At 37.9% G+C, this 20,827-nt stretch overlaps 1 protein-coding gene across 7 annotated transcripts in view; it reads left to right on the forward strand.

The window, feature by feature from the left end:
* Positions 1-20,827, forward strand: part of ABL2 (ABL proto-oncogene 2, non-receptor tyrosine kinase) — a 103,981-nt gene that overhangs the window by 66,543 nt on the left and 16,611 nt on the right. For 2 of the 7 annotated variants that reach the window (XM_039255378.1, XM_039255382.1), the window contains exons 1-3: positions 11,046-11,160; positions 16,596-16,658; positions 17,857-18,027. In XM_039255378.1, the coding sequence (XP_039111309.1) occupies positions 11,046-11,160; positions 16,596-16,658; positions 17,857-18,027 (349 nt within the window). Of the gene's footprint in view, positions 1-11,045; positions 11,161-16,595; positions 16,659-17,856; positions 18,028-20,827 lie in introns of those variants that run through there. The other 5 variants (XM_039255377.1, XM_039255380.1, XM_039255379.1 and 2 more) reach the window with 3 other exon arrangements.

Genomic DNA, 20,827 nt, shown 5'->3' on the forward strand with positions numbered 1-20,827 from the left:
TGTCCATTCCATGCCCATGCCCTTAACATGCTTTGCAGACTTTTAGTTATTCTCTTTAACGGCAGGAGGGTCCATCAGGAGCATTGGAGACCAGTCCTTAAATACCGCAGTCAACGTGTTACTACTTCTCACAGATCTAGAATGATTACTTATTGTATCCCAGTACAGTCTGAATTCTTTTGTCTGGATGTCAAGGTTGTCTGTCATTGGGTCCACAAATATCTCACATTACTTGACTAAGACACACATATATTTCCAGGCTTCTCTTCTCCTAATCAGGCCACGTTTCTCATGCATCAAAATCACTGAGCTGGGTTAAGGAATGGGCCAGCTGGGCTCCTCTCCAGAGTGTCTATTTCTTAAGGTTCACTGGAAATGTAACAGGCTGAAGAACTTTTCTAAATATCCTCTTATAAAGAGTATTGTCTGTGGTGTTGGGGAATATTTTTAGAAGATGTCTAGGCTAAAGCCCGAGACCACCAAAGGGCATGGGAAAGTGCCTGCTGAGGTGGGTAATTCCGGTTCGCTGCGGGGCCTTTTGCTGAGGCAGGACTTGAATTCTTCAGAACCGCTTCTAAAGGCTTTCCCTTCTCCCTCAGGGCAAACTTCAGGCTTCTTGCTGAGTAAATGTCGAACACGTATTTGAGGAGTGTGTTTTTGAAGATGTATTAATGATTAGCCTACCCAGGTTCCCACATGTCTTGGTTGGTCTTACAAGACACAATATTCAATCCTTTTTTCTTCTCTGTCTTTGTTTAGTGCGTGCGTGTGTGTGTATGTGTGTGTGTGTGTTCCCTGTCTGCTTAGAAAATGTTCTCTTCCTTTCTCTCTAATAGAAAATTTTGAATCCATAGTATGTTGACATCTATGATTTTGTAATTAGAAAAAGCTCTTACTCTAACAGGAACAGATGAGTCCTCTTTGGACCTTCAAGTGTTTGAAAGATTTGGGGAAGTATAGAGCATGCATTCTCATCAGGGGTGATAATAATATAGGTATTTACATTGGTTTGCAACCCTCTGAAGCTCAATGCTACCCTACAAAATCTTACCTTTTAGTTTTTAATTTCTCTTGTTAGGGAGAAATTGAATTAAGTTATTTAGATTAGTTAATTTAAATTTTAATTTTAATCCTTGAAGTGGTGATGATGAAAAAAAGTTTGAGAAACGCTGGTGTAGAGAAAGGGAGATGTTGTTATAATAAGTTTTATCTTTGTAACAAGTCTCACAAATTTTGAGTTATTAACTCTTATTGATCACCCTGTTATTAACCCTTGCCCCTTACCTTTCCTTTTGTGAACTCAAGGCTTTAGTGTTAATCCTTTTTACCAGTTGTTATTTTTTAGTAAAGCAATTTGCTCGGTTTCATTGGACAGAGAAATATAATGGTTCTGTACCTGTAGAAACTTAGTCTTATTGGAGGAAAAAAGACACACACAAAAGGAATGAATATAGTAAATATACTATAGAAGATGTCCCAATATAGTATGACAGTTGCTGTTTAAGGCAAGGGAAGAGATTACTTAATCAGAAATGGCCAGAGAGGTTGGGTCCAGGGAGAATCTAGGAACTTGAACTACATTTTGAAAGATAATACAGGATTTGAATAGACAAAGGAAGAGCTTAAGCACAGTCCTGATTAAAATACCATTTTGATTTTTGTGACTTTTTGTGATATATTCACATGTGAGCTATATGAGAGCTAGGAAGATAATCTATACCTACTATTACTAACTGACCTAAAGAGAATTACTCTTGGAAAAGTTTAGAGACTCTTCAGTTTCTTACTTTTATTTCTGTACCTTTAACTTCTTGTTAGCCCTACAGATCTTCCAGCTCAAGCCTAACACATTTACTCTTACCTTTTAATAGATTTATTTTCCAAGCAGGAAGGTGCCCCCTTTAGACTATAGAAAGAACTAAAGTTTTAAACTATGGTGTCAGATTCTCCCCTGAGCACTCTACATGTGTTTAATCTCATTAAGAACTCCATAAAAGTACTTACCCATTTCCCCCTGTTTTATAAATGAAAATTGTACACAGATATTTAAATAACTTAACCAGTGACCCCACATTTCTTGAATGGCAGAGACCAGCACTACTTAATATAGAGCCTGAGCTCTTGGATTAAAAAAAATACAAAAAACTTCATATTAGGGATTGATTTTTGTAATGAGAGGCCAAATTTTGTTTCTAAAGTCTTGAGTTCACAGAAAGAAAGGTAAAGAGATGAATGCCAAGAGTAAAGTAGCACAGCTTGGAGTTGGTGCTCTGCTGTCTTAGAATTCTAGTCAGCTGCTGTGTTGGTGGGTTGAGGGGTTAGTAACAGGCAGGGCTATGGCAGCTGCCATCCTAGAGATCATCTGGTTCTGACACCAACTTTGTTTCTTCACCTCAATAATAATGGAATTGAACATATTTAAAGGTCTACCATTAGATCCTGAAATACTAATTGAGAGATTCCTTTCTTAGAAGTACTTTTCTGTGTATAGGACTCTGTGATGCTGTTTCATGGTGATGGGAAAAAGGGATGGGTGGCCTGTTTGGGGATAGTTCATCTGGTGTGGCTCTCTACTCAGAGAAATACATGCTGTTATAAAAATGACAGCTCCAGGGGCACATCGGCTCAGAAGGTTAAGTGACCGACTCTTGATTTCAGCTCAGGTCATGATCTCACATTTCTGAGGTTGAGCCCTGCATTCCATCGGGCTCTGTACTGGGCATGGAGTCTGCTTGAGACTCTCCCTCACCATTTGCACCCCCAGCCCTGCACCCGTGCATGCGCTCTCTTACACACACACACACACACACACACACACACACACACACAATGTTAAAAAATAAAAAGGGCACCTCCAATTGTGAGATATTTGAAATTGGCATACATAGGGAAGAATCAGAAATTTTCTTTGTCATATCTAGAGGTACGAGTGCAACTAGAAATTATATTTTGTATATTTCCTGTTGATTTTGATTTCCTGCCTTTGCCTCTAACAGCTTGCAAAATGGGAAACATAAACAGCAAAAGAAATGTGAAAATGTTTTATGTCAGAGTAAATTGCTATCATTAGCAAAGGAAGTGGGAAGTGAATTGTGAATTTAAACAAGTTACTGTTGTTTGTCTTTAAAATTAAAATAATTATGGGGCGCCTGGGTGGCTTAGTCGGTTAAGCGTCCGACTTTCGCTTAGGTCATGATCTCGCGGTTCGTGGGTTCGAGCCCCGCGTCGGGCTCTGTGCTGACTGCCAGCTCAGAGCCTGGAGCCTGTTTCAGTCTGTGACTCCCTCTCTCTCTGATCCTCCCCTGCTCATACTGTCTCTCTCTCTCTGTCCTAGAAATAAATAAAACATTAAAAAAAAATTATATATAGAGGCAGCTGGGTGGCTCAGCCGGTTGTGTGCCCCAACTTCAGCTCAAGTCATGACCTTGCAGTTCACGAGTTCGAGCCCCATGTTGGGCTCTGTGCTGACAGCTCAGAGCCTGGAGCCTGCTTTGGAATCTGTGTGTGTGTCTCTCTCTCCCTCTCTGCCCCTCCCCCACTCATGCTCTGTCTCTTTCTCTCAAAATTAAATAAAATTAAAAAATTTTTTAAATAAAAAGAAATTTAAAAATATATGGGGTGAAGTGAACATTTATACATCACTGAGGAGTATAAAGTAAAATTTTTTGGAAAGTGGTTTGAAGATATGTATCATGAGTCTTGAAAATGTCCTTTGACTTGAAAATCTGTCCTAATGAGGTAATATTAATTAGAGAAAAATTGGGAGGTACAAAGTACATACAAGTGTTATTTGGTGACTTGTAACTTGGTACATAATAAGTGTTATTGGAAATGGTGGTACCTCTGCAAGATGGAATATATATATAACCATTAAAAAGAAGGCACTTGAAGATTTTTAAGAATATGGTGAATTTTTAATGTATAGTTTATAAAAGCAGTGAATACTCATACTGATTTAATAACATGTCAACAGTAGTTAACTCTCTTGATCGTTCCCTCCTTCCTCAGAGGTCACCCTTCTCAGCCTTTGGTAGTCTTCCTTCCTCGCTGATTGTTCTTAGTCTCCTTTGCTGACTTCTTTCCTTTCTATTTACTCTCTAAATGTGGGTGTTCTTCAGGGCTTAGTACTGGATCCTGAACTTTAAAATTTTTTATTTTTTAAACTAACATACAGTAAAATTAACTCTTTTGGGGGAATGTTCTCTGAATTTTAGCCCATGCATAGATTTGTGTAACCACCACCACAGTCAGGATACAGAATAGTCACATCATCTCCCCTAGATGTCCATTATGCACACTTTGTAGTTACACCTTCCCTACCTCTGACCCCTGGCAACCACAGTGGTTTTGTCTTTTGGAGAATGTATACTCTTTATACCTGCTTCTTTGGGAAACTCAGCATAATGCCTTTGAGATCCATTCAGGTTCTTGTATGGATCAGTAGTTCATTCCTTATTTGCTGAGTAGTATTCCATTGTATGGATGTGTTAGAGTTTATTTATCCATCCATCCATTGAAGGACATTTAGATTAATTTCCAGTTTGGAGCAGTTAGGAATAGAGCTGCCATAAACATTCATATTACAGGTGTTGATAGGAATAGAAGTTTTCATTTCTCCAGGGCAGATACTTAGGAGTGGTATTGCTGGGTCATATGATAAGTGATATTTTACAAGAATTTGCCAAATTGCTTTCTAGAATGGCTGTACCATTTTGCATTCCACTCAGCATTTGATGAGAGTCCCAGTTGGTTTGCATCCATAGTTAGTATTTGGAATTCTTAGTATTTTTAGGTTGATCGCTCCTAGTACATGGTTAGTGGTATCTCGTTGTGGTTTTAATTTGCATTTCTGTAATGGTTGCTGATGTTGTACATCTTATTTGTCATTCCTGTATTATCTTTGGTGAGGAGCATTTTTATCCATTTTTTAATTGAGTGATTTGTTTTCATACTTTGAAAAGTTAGAGAGTTCTTGATGTATTCTGGCCATGTATCCTTTGTCAGAAATATAATTTGCAGGGGCACCTGGGTGGCTCAATCAATTAAGTGTCTGACTCTTGATTTCGGTTCAGGTCACGATCTCACAGTTTGTGAGTTCAAGCCTCACATTGGGCTCTGCCCTAACAGCGTGGTTGGTGTCTGCTTGGGATTCTCCCTCTCTCTCTGCCTCTCTCCTACTTGCACACATTTAGTTGCATGTGCATGCTTTCTCTAAAAAAAATAAACTTAAAAAAAAGAAATGTAATTTGTAGATATTTTCTCCTGTGTATGACGTATCTTTTGATTCTCTTAACAATAGCTTTCAGATGAAAGTCTGATTTTGCTTTTTGTTTTCTTTCCTTTTGTGCTTTCAGCAGCTTTATTGAGCTATGATTTTACATTTCATAAAATTTAAGTTTTAAAAGATTCAGTGATTTTTAAAAAATGTACATGGTTGTGTGACACTCACCACAATCCAGTTTGAGAGCATTTCCATCACCCAAAAGGTTCCTTGTACTATTTTATAGTCAGTCAACATTGCTACCCCAGGCCCAGGTAACCACTAATTTGCTTTCTGTCTCTATGTATATGCTCTTTGGGGTATTTCGTATGAATGGAATCATGCAATATGTAGACTTTAAATCTGGCCCTTTTCACATAGCATAATGTTTTTTATGCTTTCATAGAGATATAAATCCACATATAAAATTCACCCATTTAAAGTATATGATCCACTGGTTTTAGTGTATTCAGAGTTCTTCAACCATCAGTACAACCTAATCTTAGAATACTTTCATCACCTCAAAAAGAAACCACATAGCCATTAGCAATCTTTCCATATTCCTCCCCACATCCTGACCCTAGGCTACCACTAATCTGCTTTCTGTCTCTGTGGTTTTACCAATTCTAGATGTTTCATGTAAATGGAATCACAACATGTGTTCATTTTGATTGGCTTCTTTCACTTGGCATGTTTTTAAGGTTCATCTGTGTATTAGTACTTCCTTTTTATTGCTGAACAATTTTTATTTATGCATTAATTAACTGATGGACTTTTCAATTAAATGTTTTCACTTTTGGGGGGCACCTGGGTGGCTCAGTCAGTTAAGCGTCCGACTTCAGCTCAGGTCATGATCTCACAGTTCGTGGGTTCGAGCCCCACGTCGGGCTCTGTGCTGACAGCTAGCTCAGAGCCTGGAGCCTGTTTCAGATTCTGTGTCTCTCTCTCTCTCTCTCTCTGACCCTCCCCTGCTCATGCTCTCTCTCTCTCTCTCAGAAATAAAATAAAAAGCTTTTGTTTTAAATAATTTAAAAATATAATTTTTTTAATTTTTTATAAATTTTTTAAATTTAAATAATTTAAATATTTATTAAATAAATAAATAGCTTTTGCTATTATGAATATTGCTATCAATGTTCATTTACAGGTTTTTGTTTAAGCATATATTTTCATCCTTTTATTTTTAACCTACTTCTGTGGTTTTATTTGAAATGGGTTTCTTTTAGATAGCCTGTAGTTGGATCATGCATTATCTGTTTTGACAAACTGTCTTCTAATTGAATTTAGACCCATTTTTATTTAATGTTAATCATTGATGTATTTGGAATTAGGTCTATTATTTATTTTTTTCTGCTCTTCTATTTTCCCTTTCCTGTTTCTCTTGGATGATCAACATGTTTCACTTATCTGTTGTTTTTGGTTGTATCTCTTTGTATCGGTTTTCTGGTGGTTGCTGTATGGATTTCAGTATTCATATTGAACTTTTCACATTCTACGTAGATTCAGTACTTTGCCACCTCAAGTGAAATATGAAACTTTCCCATCATAAGAATTTTCTTTTCCCTGTGTTGTAGTTATCATATATTACATCTGCATGCATTGAAAAGTCCCTGTAGATGGCGTTACACTGTTTGCTTCCAACCGTCATATATTAAGAACTCAAGAGAAGAGTGTTCTATTACCATCTTTATTTCTTTATTCCTAATATTCCAAAATTTCCTTTTTTTTTTTTTTTTTTACAAAGTTTATTGTCAAATTAGTTTCCACATAACACCCAGTGCTCATCCCCACGAGTGCCCTCCTCCATGCCCATCTCCCCCCCCCCCACACACCCCCATCAATCCTGTTTGTTCTCAGCATTCAAGAGTCTCTCATGGTTTGCCTCTCTCCCTCTCCCCCACCATTTCCCCCCTTCTTCTCCCCCTTGTTCCTCAGTTAAGTTCCTCCTAATCCTCCTATATGTGCAAACATATGATATTTGTCCTTTTCTGCCTGACTTATTTCGCTCAGCATAACACCCTCAAGGTCCATCCATGTTGCTACACATGGCCAAAATTTCCTTCTGATATAATTTCCATTATGTCTGAATTGAATTCGTTGAATGTGTATCTACTAGCAACAAGTTCTTCCCTTTAGCTGAGGATGTCTTTATTTTACTTTGCTTTCTGAAGGATATTTTCTGTGGACAGAGAAGTTGGGTTGACAGTTTTTTCTTTAAGCACTTAAGGTAATGTTTTTTCACTTCTTTCTAGCCTCCATGGTTTCAAATAAGAAATATGCAGTATTGAAATCATCGTTCCTCCTCTAAGCATGATCCTGCACTTTCATCTAACTCTTGGCTCCCTAAGTGATCTCATCCTGATATCATGGTTTTAGATATCATCTATATGCTGATGTCTGATGTCCAGGATCTTCTGTGAGCCTCAGATTTTTGTATCAAGGTGTTTAATTATAGCCTTCAAATTTATTTGTCTATAGTGGAACTTTTCATTTATAGTGCTATTGGTTTGAGTGAATTACATGGCCAGCTACCCATTTACTCAAGCCTGCACCCTGTCTCTTCCTACCCAATATCCAAGTCCTCTGCAGGCTCGATCAGTTCCATCTCTAAACTGGATTTTTAAATTCCTCCACCTTTCTTTGTCTTCATGACACCATTCTTTTCCAAGCCAATGTGAGACCCTTCCTGAACTGCTGCATATTTACCTATTTCTAATATTATTTCTTATTCATTTTTTTTTCCCACACAAGTGTTTGTTTTTTACAAAATGGAAGTCAGATCATACAACTTCCTTGCATGAAACTAAATCAGTGGATTTCCATTGTACTTGGAAAAGAATCCTAAACCCTTATGGGCTTGATCTTGCTGTCCAGCCAGTCTACCTTATTAACTCCTTTTCATGCTTCTGTTCTGACTTTCTCATTTACAGCCACACTTCTCATTTCCTACAGGTTCTTTCCCACTTTTAGGTTTTTGCACTTGCTATATTCTCTCTGCTTAGATTCTTCTTTTGCTTTTGGCATTTACTTGAATGTCACCTTCTTTAAAGTAGTGAAATTACTCCCCTCCCCAGCCTGTTATCTTCATCTCTTATGGACTTTATTTCTTTCCTAGCACCTGATAGATATTTCCTATCCAATAAAGTGCTTTGCACATAGTAGCCACTCAGTAAATATTGGCTGAATGAATGAAACACTATGCAGATTCAAAGAGCCAAATGCAAAGGTATCAATATTATTTTAATAATTTAACAAATGAGAATGTAGAAGTGGGTGATGTGTTGTTGTATATATAGTTCTCAAATCTTCTATAATGAGCTTATATCACTGTTATAAACTGAAAAAGAATTTTAAAAATGAGAATGTGTCTTGGGGAGCCTGAGTGGCTCAGTCAGTTAAGCATCCGACTTCGGCTCAGGTCTTGATCTCACGGTACGTGAGTTTGAGCCCCACATCAGCTCTGTGCTGATAGCTCAGAGCCTGGAGCCTGCTTCAGATTCTCTCTCTCTCTCTCTCTCTCTCTCTCTCTCTGCCCCTCCCTGCCCCCCCCCATTTCTATCCTACCCTCCCTCTCAAAAATAAATACATATTAAAAAATTTTTTTAAAGTGAGAACTTGTCTTAACTAATATTTTTGTTGAGTTTAATTTTCTTAGGCTTTCATGTATTATCTTTTGGTGATTAGTTTTGCATGCAGTGTTTTTCATTTTATTCTTTAAAATGTTTAAAAGCTGGGTTAGATGGAAGCAGCATAGAATCACAAAAGTATTCATTTTCTTTATATTCTGCTTTTGTAGTGTCTTAACTTTTCTAGTTTCCTAAGTTGTAACTGTTAATTATTGGTAATTTGAAGAGTGGATTTACTAACTAAATAGTAAATTATATGGTATGGAATATAGATATGTGTAGAAAATGGATTATGGAGCTCCTTTCTCTTACATTTTTTATAATCTAGGGAAGGAGAAATTCAATCTGGTATTTGAAACACTGAGTCATTGATTGAGGTAACCATTAGTCATTTAACTCTTGCTTTTTCCATGATGTTAACAATACTGGCTTTATATAAGGTAATTTCATTGTAAGTATAAGCTTTGGTTTTTTTTAAGCTTTTAATAATTACCTACGTCAGAGACATTCTTTCTCTGAGGCAACATTACAATTTTGTTTCGACTTTATGGAGAGCTATTTCAGTCCTGGTTTCTTACAGTTTTACCCTGTTTCTTTTATTGGCCTGAAACCTAGCGCAGTGGCCGGTACATAGTACATACTTAGTAAATGTTGATCAGTGAGTGTTCTTAACTGTACAGTTACAAAAATTCTTGTTATTTTTGTAGATTACACCAGTAAATAATTTAGTGTATCATTTACAGGTTTTACTAGCTTAATTCTCAACAAGTTACTCACGTTTTCAGATTTTTACATTTTATTTAACTTTGTTCCTATATATTAATAAAGGCTGGGCTTTTACTTTTACAACTTTTAACAGTTTTGGGGCACCTGGGTGGCTCAGTCGGTTGAGCATCCGACTTCAGCTCAGGTCATTGATGAGTTCGAGCCTTGTGTCAGGCTCAGTGCTGACGGCTTGGAGCCTGGAGCCTGCTTCAGATTCTGTGTCTCCCTCTCTTGCTGTGCCTCCTCTGCTCATGCTCTGTCACTTTCTCTCAAAAATAAACATTTTAAAAAATTAAAAAAAACTTTTATAAGTTTTAACAGTCAGAAGTTTTTAACACTATCATGTCAGTTTTTATTTTTTTAAATGTTACTTATTTTTAAATTGAAGGATACTTAGCACAATGGTGCATTAGTTTCACGTGTACAAACAGTGATTTGACAGTGCTCCCCATTAAGTGTGGTTACCATCTGTCACCACACAGTGCTGTCACAGTACCATTGAGTGTATCCCCATGCTGTGTCTTTCATCCTCGTGACTTATTTATTCCATCACTGGAAGCCTGTGTTTCCTACTCCCCTTCATACATTTTGTCCATCTCCCCAACCCCCTTCTTCCTGACAACCATTGGTTCTCTGTCTTTATGGGTCTGTTTTGCTTTTTGTTTACTCGCTTGTTTCTTTAGGTTTCCCCATATAAGTGAAATCATATGGTATTTGTCTTTCTCAGCCTGACTTGTTGCACTTACCCTAACACCATCTAGGTCCATTCATGTTACAGTCATGCCGTATTTTTTTTCATGCCATATTTTTAGCCGTATTAAGCTGTAGAGCTGAAATGTTAGTGAAGGCAGACATTTCCTGGCTTCTTTGCTCATGAATCAGATTGTAACTATTTCTTTGACTTTGGATTTGTGGTTACTTGAGCTAATTTAAGTGATGCAAAAGATGAGTCTCCTTAGGGCGTTTCCTCTTTTAAAAGTGTAGTGGTGCTTTACTGTAAACAGGTTTTCTCTGAGGAAATTTTTCTCTACAGAACTTACTTCATCATCCATTTAGGAATGAAATCTACCTATGTATATACTGTTTCCTACATATTTTATTATTCATTACTCTTTTATGTGTTTTTTACTTTATTTTTTTCAAAACCTTTCTAGAGCTGCTTCTGAAGTAACTTTGATCTGACACCATCTTTGCTGATTACTAGACACTTTCCTTGGGGTTACTCTCCGCCCACTTTGGAACTTGTAAATGCTTACCCTTCCTTCTGTTGGTTCCCGCTGGCCACTGAGAACATGAGTAAATGTCACATGCATGTGGTATTGCTTGTCAGGGAGTGGAATTCTAAGACTTCCTCTACACAGAACAGTTTAACTTTGGTGCTTCTGGCCAGAGGAATGGTCCTTGGGACAGTCCTGCTTCCACGCGGTAGTTATGGCAGAGATCAGGACACGCCGCCTCGCTGCCTGTGCAGCAGTGAGGCCTCAGAAACGGCTCTGCCCAATGTGACAGGTATGGTTCAAAGGTGATAGTTGGGGAGGGTTGATAATCACAGTAATCAAACATGAATGGAGATTTCAAAAAATTTTCCCTACTGCTATTACTGTCTTCGTTTTTGGCCAGTGAAGTTAATTTAAGTGATGTAAAAGATGAATCTCCTTAGGGCGTTTCCTCTTTTAAAAGTGTAGTGGTGTTTTATGGTAAACAGATTTTCTCTGAGGAAACGTTTCTCTACAGGCTTACTTCATCATCCATTTAGGAGTGGTTTGCTTTAAGAAAAAAATTAAAAAAAAAAAAAAAAGAGCACCTGGGTGGCTCAGTCATTTAAGCGTCCGACTTCGGCTCAGGTCGTGGTCTCACTGTGGGTTCGAGCCCCGTGTCGGGCTCTGTGCTGACAGCTAGCTCAGAGCCTGGAGCCTGCTTCAGATTCTGTGTCTCCCCTCTCTCAGACCCTCCCCTGCTCATGCTGTCTCTCTCTCTTAGAAATAAATAAAACATTTAAAAAAAATTTTTAAAAAGGGATGATTTGCTTTTTTTCTGGTATTTCATAGTAGGATCTCAGTAAGCACTTACTGAAGGAAAGAATAAATGAGTGATAGGTAGTATTTTGTGGTGTTAAGATATATATGACTTGAGATGAAGAACTTAAGTTACATTGAGAACTGTGGAATGACTTATCCAGCCACATTACATAAGCAGTACTCAAAAGTATTAGCTTTGGGGGCACCTGGGTGGCTCAGTTCAGTGATTATCTACTCTTGATTTCGGCTCAGGTCATGATCCCAGGATCCCTTAAGAGTGTCTCTGTCTCTCTCTCTCCCTCCCTCCCTCTCTCTCTACCTCCCCCACCGCCCTTCTCCCCCACTCGTGTGCTCTCTCTCTCTCTAAAATAAAAAAGTAAAAAAAAAGGTATTAGCTTCTTAGAGAATATGCAGTCAGATAAGGTAGAATTCCGGCAAGATAACGGTTTGCAAAATCCTGGGAAATGCCTCAACTTAAAATTTTGTATATTTATTTCTCCAGTTAGTACCTGACAAGTTTCTTAAATTTTTAAAAATGTTTTATTTATTCATTCATTTATTTATTTTAAATATTTTTATTTATTTCTAGGAGAGAGAGAGAGAGCGTGCGCAGGGGAGGGTCAGAGAGAGAGGGAGATACAGACTCTGAAATAGGCTCCAGGCTCTGAGCTGGCAGTCAGCACAGAGCCCGACGTGGGGCTCGAACCCACGAACTGCGAGATCATGACCTAAGCAAAAGTCAGACACTTAACCGACTAAGCCACGCAGGCGCCCCTGTTTTATTTATTTTTAAGAGAGAGAGAGTGCAAGCAGGGGAGGGGCAGAGAGAGAGGGAGACACAGAATCTGAAGCAGCTCCAGACTCTGAGCTGTCAGCACAGAACCAGGCTTTGGGGGCTAGAATGCACAAACTGTGAGATCATGACCTGAGCCAAAGTCAGATGCTTAACTAACTGAGTCACCCAGGTGCCCCCACTACCTGAGAAATTTCTAATTAAACTGATAAAAGTTACTGAATGACTCATTGTTGAAAAGTGTTTTTTAATAAAATTAAATTTAGGAATTATTTCTGAATTTGAGTCTGAATTTTATTCTGGATTTTAACTTGTTTAGTCCTGATAATTTACTTTGTACAAACTTCTGTTTCTATGTTTTGCCTTATTTTTATTGTCTTCTGCCAATCTGTCAGTAGAAAAAAGTAATAAAATCAGCCTTTACTTAATGGTCCTATTTCTGCTCCTTGGGTCCTATATTGTTGTCTCATTTTAAGTCCATGATCTACTTCAATAACAGCGATTAATGAAAAATTAACCTGTTATGTAATATACATACCTAATATAGAGTGGTCATTTCACACTGTTCAAAAATAAAACATTCCCAGCCTGCACACTTGCATTTGTGCAGCCTCAGTACATCTGAATCATCCAGATGTGTCTGTTTTAAGCTGACGAGGAGAGTGGCATAGACTGTGGCCCACTGGATAACACTGTGTCATTTACTTGCTCTTCCTAGAGGCTCCCCCACCCTGTCATTCCTTGGCTTGTTCTCCTGCATTTAATTCTTTAATTCTTTATGATATAATACATGTTCATTCTTGGCCTCAGGAAAATGTTAAGATGTTTTTTGTCTTTGAAATATTTTCCCTTTTGTTTGATGCTAGCGGATAGGATGGCGTTTAAGTGGATATCCTGTGCAGACGGATTGTACAGGAAATTGACCTTTATTAGCTCTATGAGAACAAAAGAGTGAGGGGGAAGAAAGAAGAAAGGAAGGAAATAAGATCTTTGACTTGACCAAAAAGATCATAAAAGCAGAGATGGGAAGAAGGGGAGTGGGGAACAAAAAGGAAGGATTGTTTTCCAAGTCATGGTTCTTTTAGTACTTTGGCCTCAAACATGACTTTTATCCTGTATTTGTTACTTTGAATTTTTGAGAAATGTACAGTATTGTTTGGTCTCTATACATCTTTTTAAGTTTCCATCAAATTGTGCTCTTTGCCATTTTTCAAATAGTGTGGTTTTTAAAAAGCTGAACTTCATGCCTTTCACAAACCTTTTAAGCTTGATGGAGCTTCTCTTCAGTACAGATAACGTGCATGTCATAGACATGTCCTTGCACACTGACAGCCTATCACTCTGTCATCAGTGCACAGTTCCTTTTCGTCTAATTTAAATGCTTTCTCTTCTCTGAAACCTTTTCTGATCCAGAGTTTGGTGTTCTGTCCTTTCGTGGTGGTACAGTAGTGAGTTAACAGTACACATAATTCACTTATTCAACAAATGTTTTTTTGAGAGACTCATATGTGCACTATTCTGGGTGCTTGGAATTTATCAGTGGACAAAGCATATAAAAATTGTCCTCATAAAATTGGTACTCTGGGGACGGTTAAATAATATACATGAATATAATAATTAATGTGTGGTAATGAGAGCTCAGGGAGAAATCGGGAAGGAGACATGGGGAGGGGAGGACGTGGGAGTCTTGTCAGGAATAGCTGCGTTTTAAAATAGAACAGTCAGAGAATGCTGTACCAAGAGAGTTACATTTGAGTTAAGTGTCATGTGAATGTCTTGGGGAGGAAGGTTTTAGAAGAAACAGCCAGGACAGACGTCCCGAGGTAGGAGTATGGCTGCCTTGTTCAATAATAGCAAGGAGGCCGGTACCAGAATGAGGTAAACTAGGGGAGGAGTACAGGCAGATGAATTGGGCAAGGCAATTTGTGAAGGGCCTGGCAGGCTCTCCTACGGACTTTCACATTTTACTCTAAGGTAGGGAGCTCTCCAAGAATTTGGAGCAGAGGAATAACATCATCTGACTTACACTTTAAAAACTGGTTGGTGTGTTGAGAATAGACAGTAGAGAATAAGGATAGAGGCATGGAACTCAGGAGTGTGGTGATGAGATGATGGGTGACAGATGATGGTGGTGGTAACAAGGTGGTAGTAGTGGAGGGGGTGAGAAATAGACAGATTCTGGGTATGTTTTTGAAGGCACTACCAATAGGGTTTCCTTAGGGACTGGATGTACTGTGTGAGAGCAAAAAGGAGTCCTTAGTGCTTCCAAAGGTTCCCCCCCCACACACACTTTATTGATATAATTGACATTTAATATTGTGTAAGTGTACAAGGTGTTGACTTGATACTTACATATTGCATAATGATTACCCCCATAGCATTAGCTATACCTGCATCACATCACATGATTATCATTCCTTATGTTGTGGTGAGAACATATACTGTCTACTCGCTTAGCAACTTTCAAGTATATGACACAGTATTATTATGTATAATCATATGTTAGATGCCAGAACTTGTTCATGTTATAGCTGGAAGTTTGTACTCAAACTTCAAGGCTTTCGGCCTGAGCAGTTGAAAAGAGGGAATTGCTATTAACTGAGACGGGGAATTCTGTGGGAGAAGCAGATTTGGGGAAAGAACAGAGAGTATTTTATAGTAAGTCCAAATAGTGTTATTAGTGATTTATTATCTTGATATTCTGAAGCTTAGCATGGTGTATAATAGATGTTCACTAAAATTATTAGTTTTGTAAACTTTAAGTGTTCACATATTGGGTTTTACAAAGTAAATATAATTGTATTACGGTTTTTGCTAGTTTTGGCCTGCTAGGATTTAAGAGTTGGCTTCAGTGTCTGCTTAATTATTATTTCTAAGTTGGTCGTTGATAGTACACAGTTCTTGTTACCCTTGATTTTTGTTCCTCTTACAATCTCAAACAAGGGGACCTCTATCCAACAAGAAGAAAATGTACTTGAACTATGTGATAATAATTAAACAGAAAAATAGAGTAAGAATCACAAAACATGCTAATGTTACCACCATCACTGGCAAGAAACATTTATCAGTGTGGATCATGTGATACTCGCTATAGAACCTAATAAATATTACAAATATTCTCTATACTTTTTGGCATTCTTTTCATTTTAATAAAGGATTGGCATTTTGTAGCCCAATGGAAATTCTGCTAGAGTGGATAATTTATTAGAATAAAGAAAAACAAGTACATGTGACCAGTTTGAAGGATGTTTCATAGAATATGGTGTTTTGTTTGTTTGGTAATCCTAATTGGTTATCTTAGTACAGCTGTTTCCATTCCTTGTAACTGCGTTTAAACAAGGAGCAATAATAACACATCTGATTCACATTAACTTTTCAGGACATCTGGACATAACTTCAGATTTGTCATAATCTTAATGTGGGCCATATTTAATTAGCTCTGAAATTTTAAAGATACATTCCTCTTAGGAAGGAATGTGATGAAGTGAAGTAAACTCTGAAGCTATCAGGAAAATTACAGATCCAGCCTAATACAGGAATTTCTGTAGACAGTTATGAAGCCATTTTTAAAACATTGGTGAATGCTATTCTAAGATTAAAATACACCTCACTGTTTCCTGTCACTTATATTTTTGTATAATTTGGTCATTCAGTTATCAGTTACTGAACACATACTGTGTAACTCATGCTAGAAAAAAGTTTTAATGTCAAGGAGTACATTGTAAAGTTTGGGAAATAAACATCAATTGAGGATATAAAGATAGAAGGTACAAATGTAGCAAGTGTAATGCTTTTGAGAATACTTTTGAGGGGGAGCATATGAGGCTTCCTAGGGGAGCTTACACTAGACCTGAATGTTATAAAATGAGTAGAAATAAGGCAGAGGAAGGGTGGGAGAAGATCACATTCCAGGTAGCCAGGACTCTGAATAAAGGCACAAAAAAGCAGGACGCATCATGGTATGTGTTCATGTTTAGAATTTGAGGTGTGGAGTGGGGAGAGGTACAGCTGGAGAAGTAGGTAGAGACCTGAACATAAAAGACCTTGAAGGCCATTGAAAAGATTTTAGCTTGATGGTGAACTATTAAAGAAGCTTAAGAAGAGTGACATGGTCAAATTTTTGTTTTAAATAGATCACTTTGCCAGCTGTGTGGAGGATGGCTTTGAGGGAGACAAGACTGGAGGCAGTAGTCCAGGTGAGAGATGATGGGGATCTGACCTAAGGCATTGGCAGGAGAGATGGAGAGGAGGGAGTGGATTTGAAAAGAAATAAAACCACAGACTCAAATGGATTTTTCTTCTTTAAATAAGAAAGTCAATTTTAAATGAAAAATGGTAGAAGGAGAGAGAGACCTAATAGAAAAGTGTTGTTCTATCACAATAGGTAGTTGGATAGTGGCAGACAGCCCCTTAAAAACCGTTTCCGTGAGCGAGAAAATCACCATTGAAGGCATAGTGTATTTTTTTATGTCAATGACCTGGGTTGTGAGAAGCAGGTCACCTTTGTAGGGATCACCTGGTTGTGTGGTGTGACTCAGTTTAGGAACCATAAAGCCTGCAGAAGAATCCAGGTCTTACAAGGCTTCAACCATTACGCATGGTAGAAACTCAAATGTCCATTGTTGGTGATGTTTTCTAGAGCCTTCAATTAAGTTCTCAATTACAGAAATATACCATCTAGTAAAAGAAAATAAGGTAAAAACTTTTTCATTAAAGCAGTAATTGTTTGCTATTATATTATAGACAGTGCATAGTAAAACAAAGGTTATTTTGGAATGCCAAGAATATTTTCTATGAAATCAAAACATTTTTCTGTTGTTGAACAGATAATGTTAGTAATTTTTCTTTCTGGCAGCACTGTTTCTACAATTTTTTATATGTAAATGGAAGATCTGGTTTTATGCAATATGTACATATTTCTTAAAGTCTCTGTTATCATTTCCACAATTTGTTTTATGTGGAGAGAGTAAGGGAAGAGGAAAGGTAGTTTGGGAGGACTTATAAAACATAACTGTACTTTCTTGAAACCACCACCACCACAAAATATCCAATATGTTTTATGAAATGAATGGCCGTTTCTTTCTGAGATTTCTTTTTTTCATTTTAAGAAAACTGCTTTTTCTATTTCTGATTTTGGTAAATACGTATAAATCACAGCTAAATGCTCATTTTGTGATCTTTTGTTATATTTTCAACAAATAGACTTCTCTCATGCTTAGGAGACTGTACCATTTGCTCGTTCTTCATGAGTCCATATTATACAGTTCTTTTCTGCCTGGGAGCTTTCAGTATACATGCATGCCAGCAGCTAAAATATTATGTATGTATTGAATTCAAATGAGTTTTTAATAGTTGAACTTAGTGTGAATTCTTTTCTCTTTCTATGTCTTTCAGAAGCCTTGCACCGCCCCTATGGTTGTGATGTTGAACCCCAGGCGCTGAACGAAGCCATCAGGTGGAGCTCCAAGGAGAACTTACTTGGAGCCACCGAGAGTGACCCTAATCTCTTTGTTGCACTTTATGATTTTGTAGCAAGTGGTGATAATACACTCAGCATCACTAAAGGTGAGCTTCTGTATAACATCTCCTCACTTTTCCATCTTCATTAGTGCTTAAGAACTAAAGGGGTCTGTTCTAGCTTCTGCCTCTGACTAAAATTAGGTGATTTAGGCCCAGATACTTTTGGTTCATTGGCTTGTTTGTTTGGTTCATTGGCCTCTGTATGGGATACTGTCACTTTGTCTACTTTATAGGGTTTATTAAGGATAAGTGGAGATAAAGTATTTTAGAAAAAGCACCATGTGGTATATACATAAACTGTTCTCATTCTCAGAATTTGGTTCTGTATGTAATATGCCACATTCATCTTCTGTAGTGGTAGGTTTACTATACACCTCTTCTAACTGAACTGTGGCTAAGATGAGTCATGTTGCCAGAGCCTGGTGCTACTCAGAGTGTTGTCTGTGGGCTGACTGCTTATCTGAGCTGACTGCTTATCTGAGAACAGTTCATTACCAGTCCACATTGTTAAGATTAACAACTTGCTCTTGATAATATAAACCAACTATGTCACTAAGTATACTATTTATTATTTAGTTCAGCTGACATTTTCCTTTTTTGGAGCAAGACTTTTCCTTTTCCTTTTCCTTTCTACTTAATGTTTTAGTTTTGAGAGAGAGACAGAGAGAGTGCAGGCAGGAGAGGGGCAAAGAGAGAGGGAGATACAGAATCTGAAACAGTCTCCAGGCTCAGAGCTGTTAGCACAGATCCCGACGTGGGGCTTGAAACCACGAACTGTGAAATCATGTCCTGAGCCCAAGTTGGACGCTTAACTGACTGAGCCACCCAGGAGCCCCTGGAGCAAGACTTTGAACAAGAAGGAAGTAGCCCAGTGATTCACATTCCAGCACAAGTGTCATGTCTTATTATGGACCTGCTTTGAGTAGCACTGGCCTAGACAAATCTCTCATTTGTGTTTATATGTGCTAGTGAAAAGAATAGTAGGAAGGATTTCTATTGTAGTAATACTCTCAAGAGAATAGTCATTTATTTTAGTAGAAAATTTATAAAAGGGAGCACTGAGAGAACATGACCAAGTAAAATCATCCATTATTAGTTTTTTGAACAAGGACAAAAAATGTGGACCTTTGATGAGAAAGGGTGCCTGGCTGGCTCAGTGGGTAGAGCATGCGACTCTTAATCTTGGAGTTGTGAGTTTGAGCCCCACGTTGGGTGTAGAGATTACTGTAAAAAATAAAAAATAATAAACATACAAAAAAGTAGAAAAAAAGTAAAAGAAAGTGTGGGACATTCTTATTGTATATATGAATTAGATCGCTAACCTGCCTAAGCTTGTTCTTTTGAATTTATGAAAGTCTCTTACTGGGGAAAAAATATATTTCTGGAAAATTAATTTTAAATGTTTAATGCTTATTTATTATTGAGAAAGACTGACAGCGCGTGAGCAGGGGAGGGTCAGAGAGAGGGGGATACACAGAATCCAAAGCAGGCTCCAGGCTCTGAGCTGTTAGCCCATAGCTGGACACTGGGCTGAAATCCACGAACCATGAGATCATGATATGAGCCAAAGTCAGAGGCTTAATTGACTGAGCCACCCAGGTGCCCCAAGGATAATTTTTTTTTTTTTAACAAATAGTTTATTGTCAAATTAGTTTCCACATAACACTCAGTGCTCGCCCCAAGGATAATTTTTAACTTAAATGAAACTGAAATTTAAATGATAATTTGCCACACATACACTTTTTATTTGTAAGGTTCATAATGAGGTATTAAATGGAAGTGAGTAGGGGCACGTGGGTGGCTCTGTGAGTTAAGCATCTGATTCTTGATTTTGGCTCAGGTCATGATCTCCTGGCTTGTTAGATCAAGCCCTGTCTTGGGCTCTGCGCAAGAGCCTGCTTGGGATTCTCACTCTGTCTCTCTCTGTGCCCCTCTCTCTCTCTCTCTTTCTCTCTCCCTCAAAATAAACAGGCTTTAAATGAGAGTGGATATATCAGATTAAGACAGACCTCCACTCAGGGAATGTTACCCTTTTATAAACTTTTTACATGTATCAGTTTTTTAAATCCAGCCAGATTAATCAAAAGCAGAAGAAACCCTTAACTCAGACCTGGGGTATAGATGTGTCCCAGAGTAGGTGTAAGGGCACATATATCTGTGCCAGGAGGTTTTAAAGGCATAGAAAAAGTAAAGCGGGTGACCTCCTCTTGAAGACTTTGGATAATTTTGGGGGAGGGATGGTGATAGTATTTCTGTGCGTATGAGGTTTATGCATGGGGGGAGATTTTACACAGGATAAAACAAAGGACTTCAAAGAATTTTATACAGTGCAGTATACATACTTTTTTTGGACCTCCACACACTTTTTTACCCTTATTGATACTTCAGTAGGGAAGTTTGTAAAGCAGTGACTCAGAACATTCTTTCTAGATAGACTTTGCATGTGAGATTTTTCCAAGATAGCTCAGTCACCAAGGAAACATCGGTGGAGAACGTCTGTTGATTCCTTGGTTATAGCAGTTGCCTGAGTGCAGGCCGGGGTGGGGTTCTTGTTATCTCATGGCACACGGTGATTCCTCTTGAAACCCATGAGATGCCAGATTTTTCTATCAGGTTCTTATTAGTATAAAATGATGTCATGCTAAAGCTATTTTATTAAAGGACAAGAAAATATATTTTTAAAAAATAATCGCATTTATTTTAGTTCCTCCTTTGAATATTGTTTTTTGTTTGAAATAAAAATCAGAGTTCTCCCAGCATTCTTCTGTCAGCAGAACTAATGTTTACATCCCCATTAGTCATATCGTCGTCGATTTCCATGGTACTCAAAACTTCCAGGGTAGAA

The sequence above is a fragment of the Hyaena hyaena genome, unplaced genomic scaffold (assembly GCF_003009895.1).
Source record: "Hyaena hyaena isolate Hyena2069 unplaced genomic scaffold, ASM300989v1 scaffold_525, whole genome shotgun sequence".
NCBI lineage: Eukaryota > Metazoa > Chordata > Mammalia > Carnivora > Hyaenidae > Hyaena > Hyaena hyaena.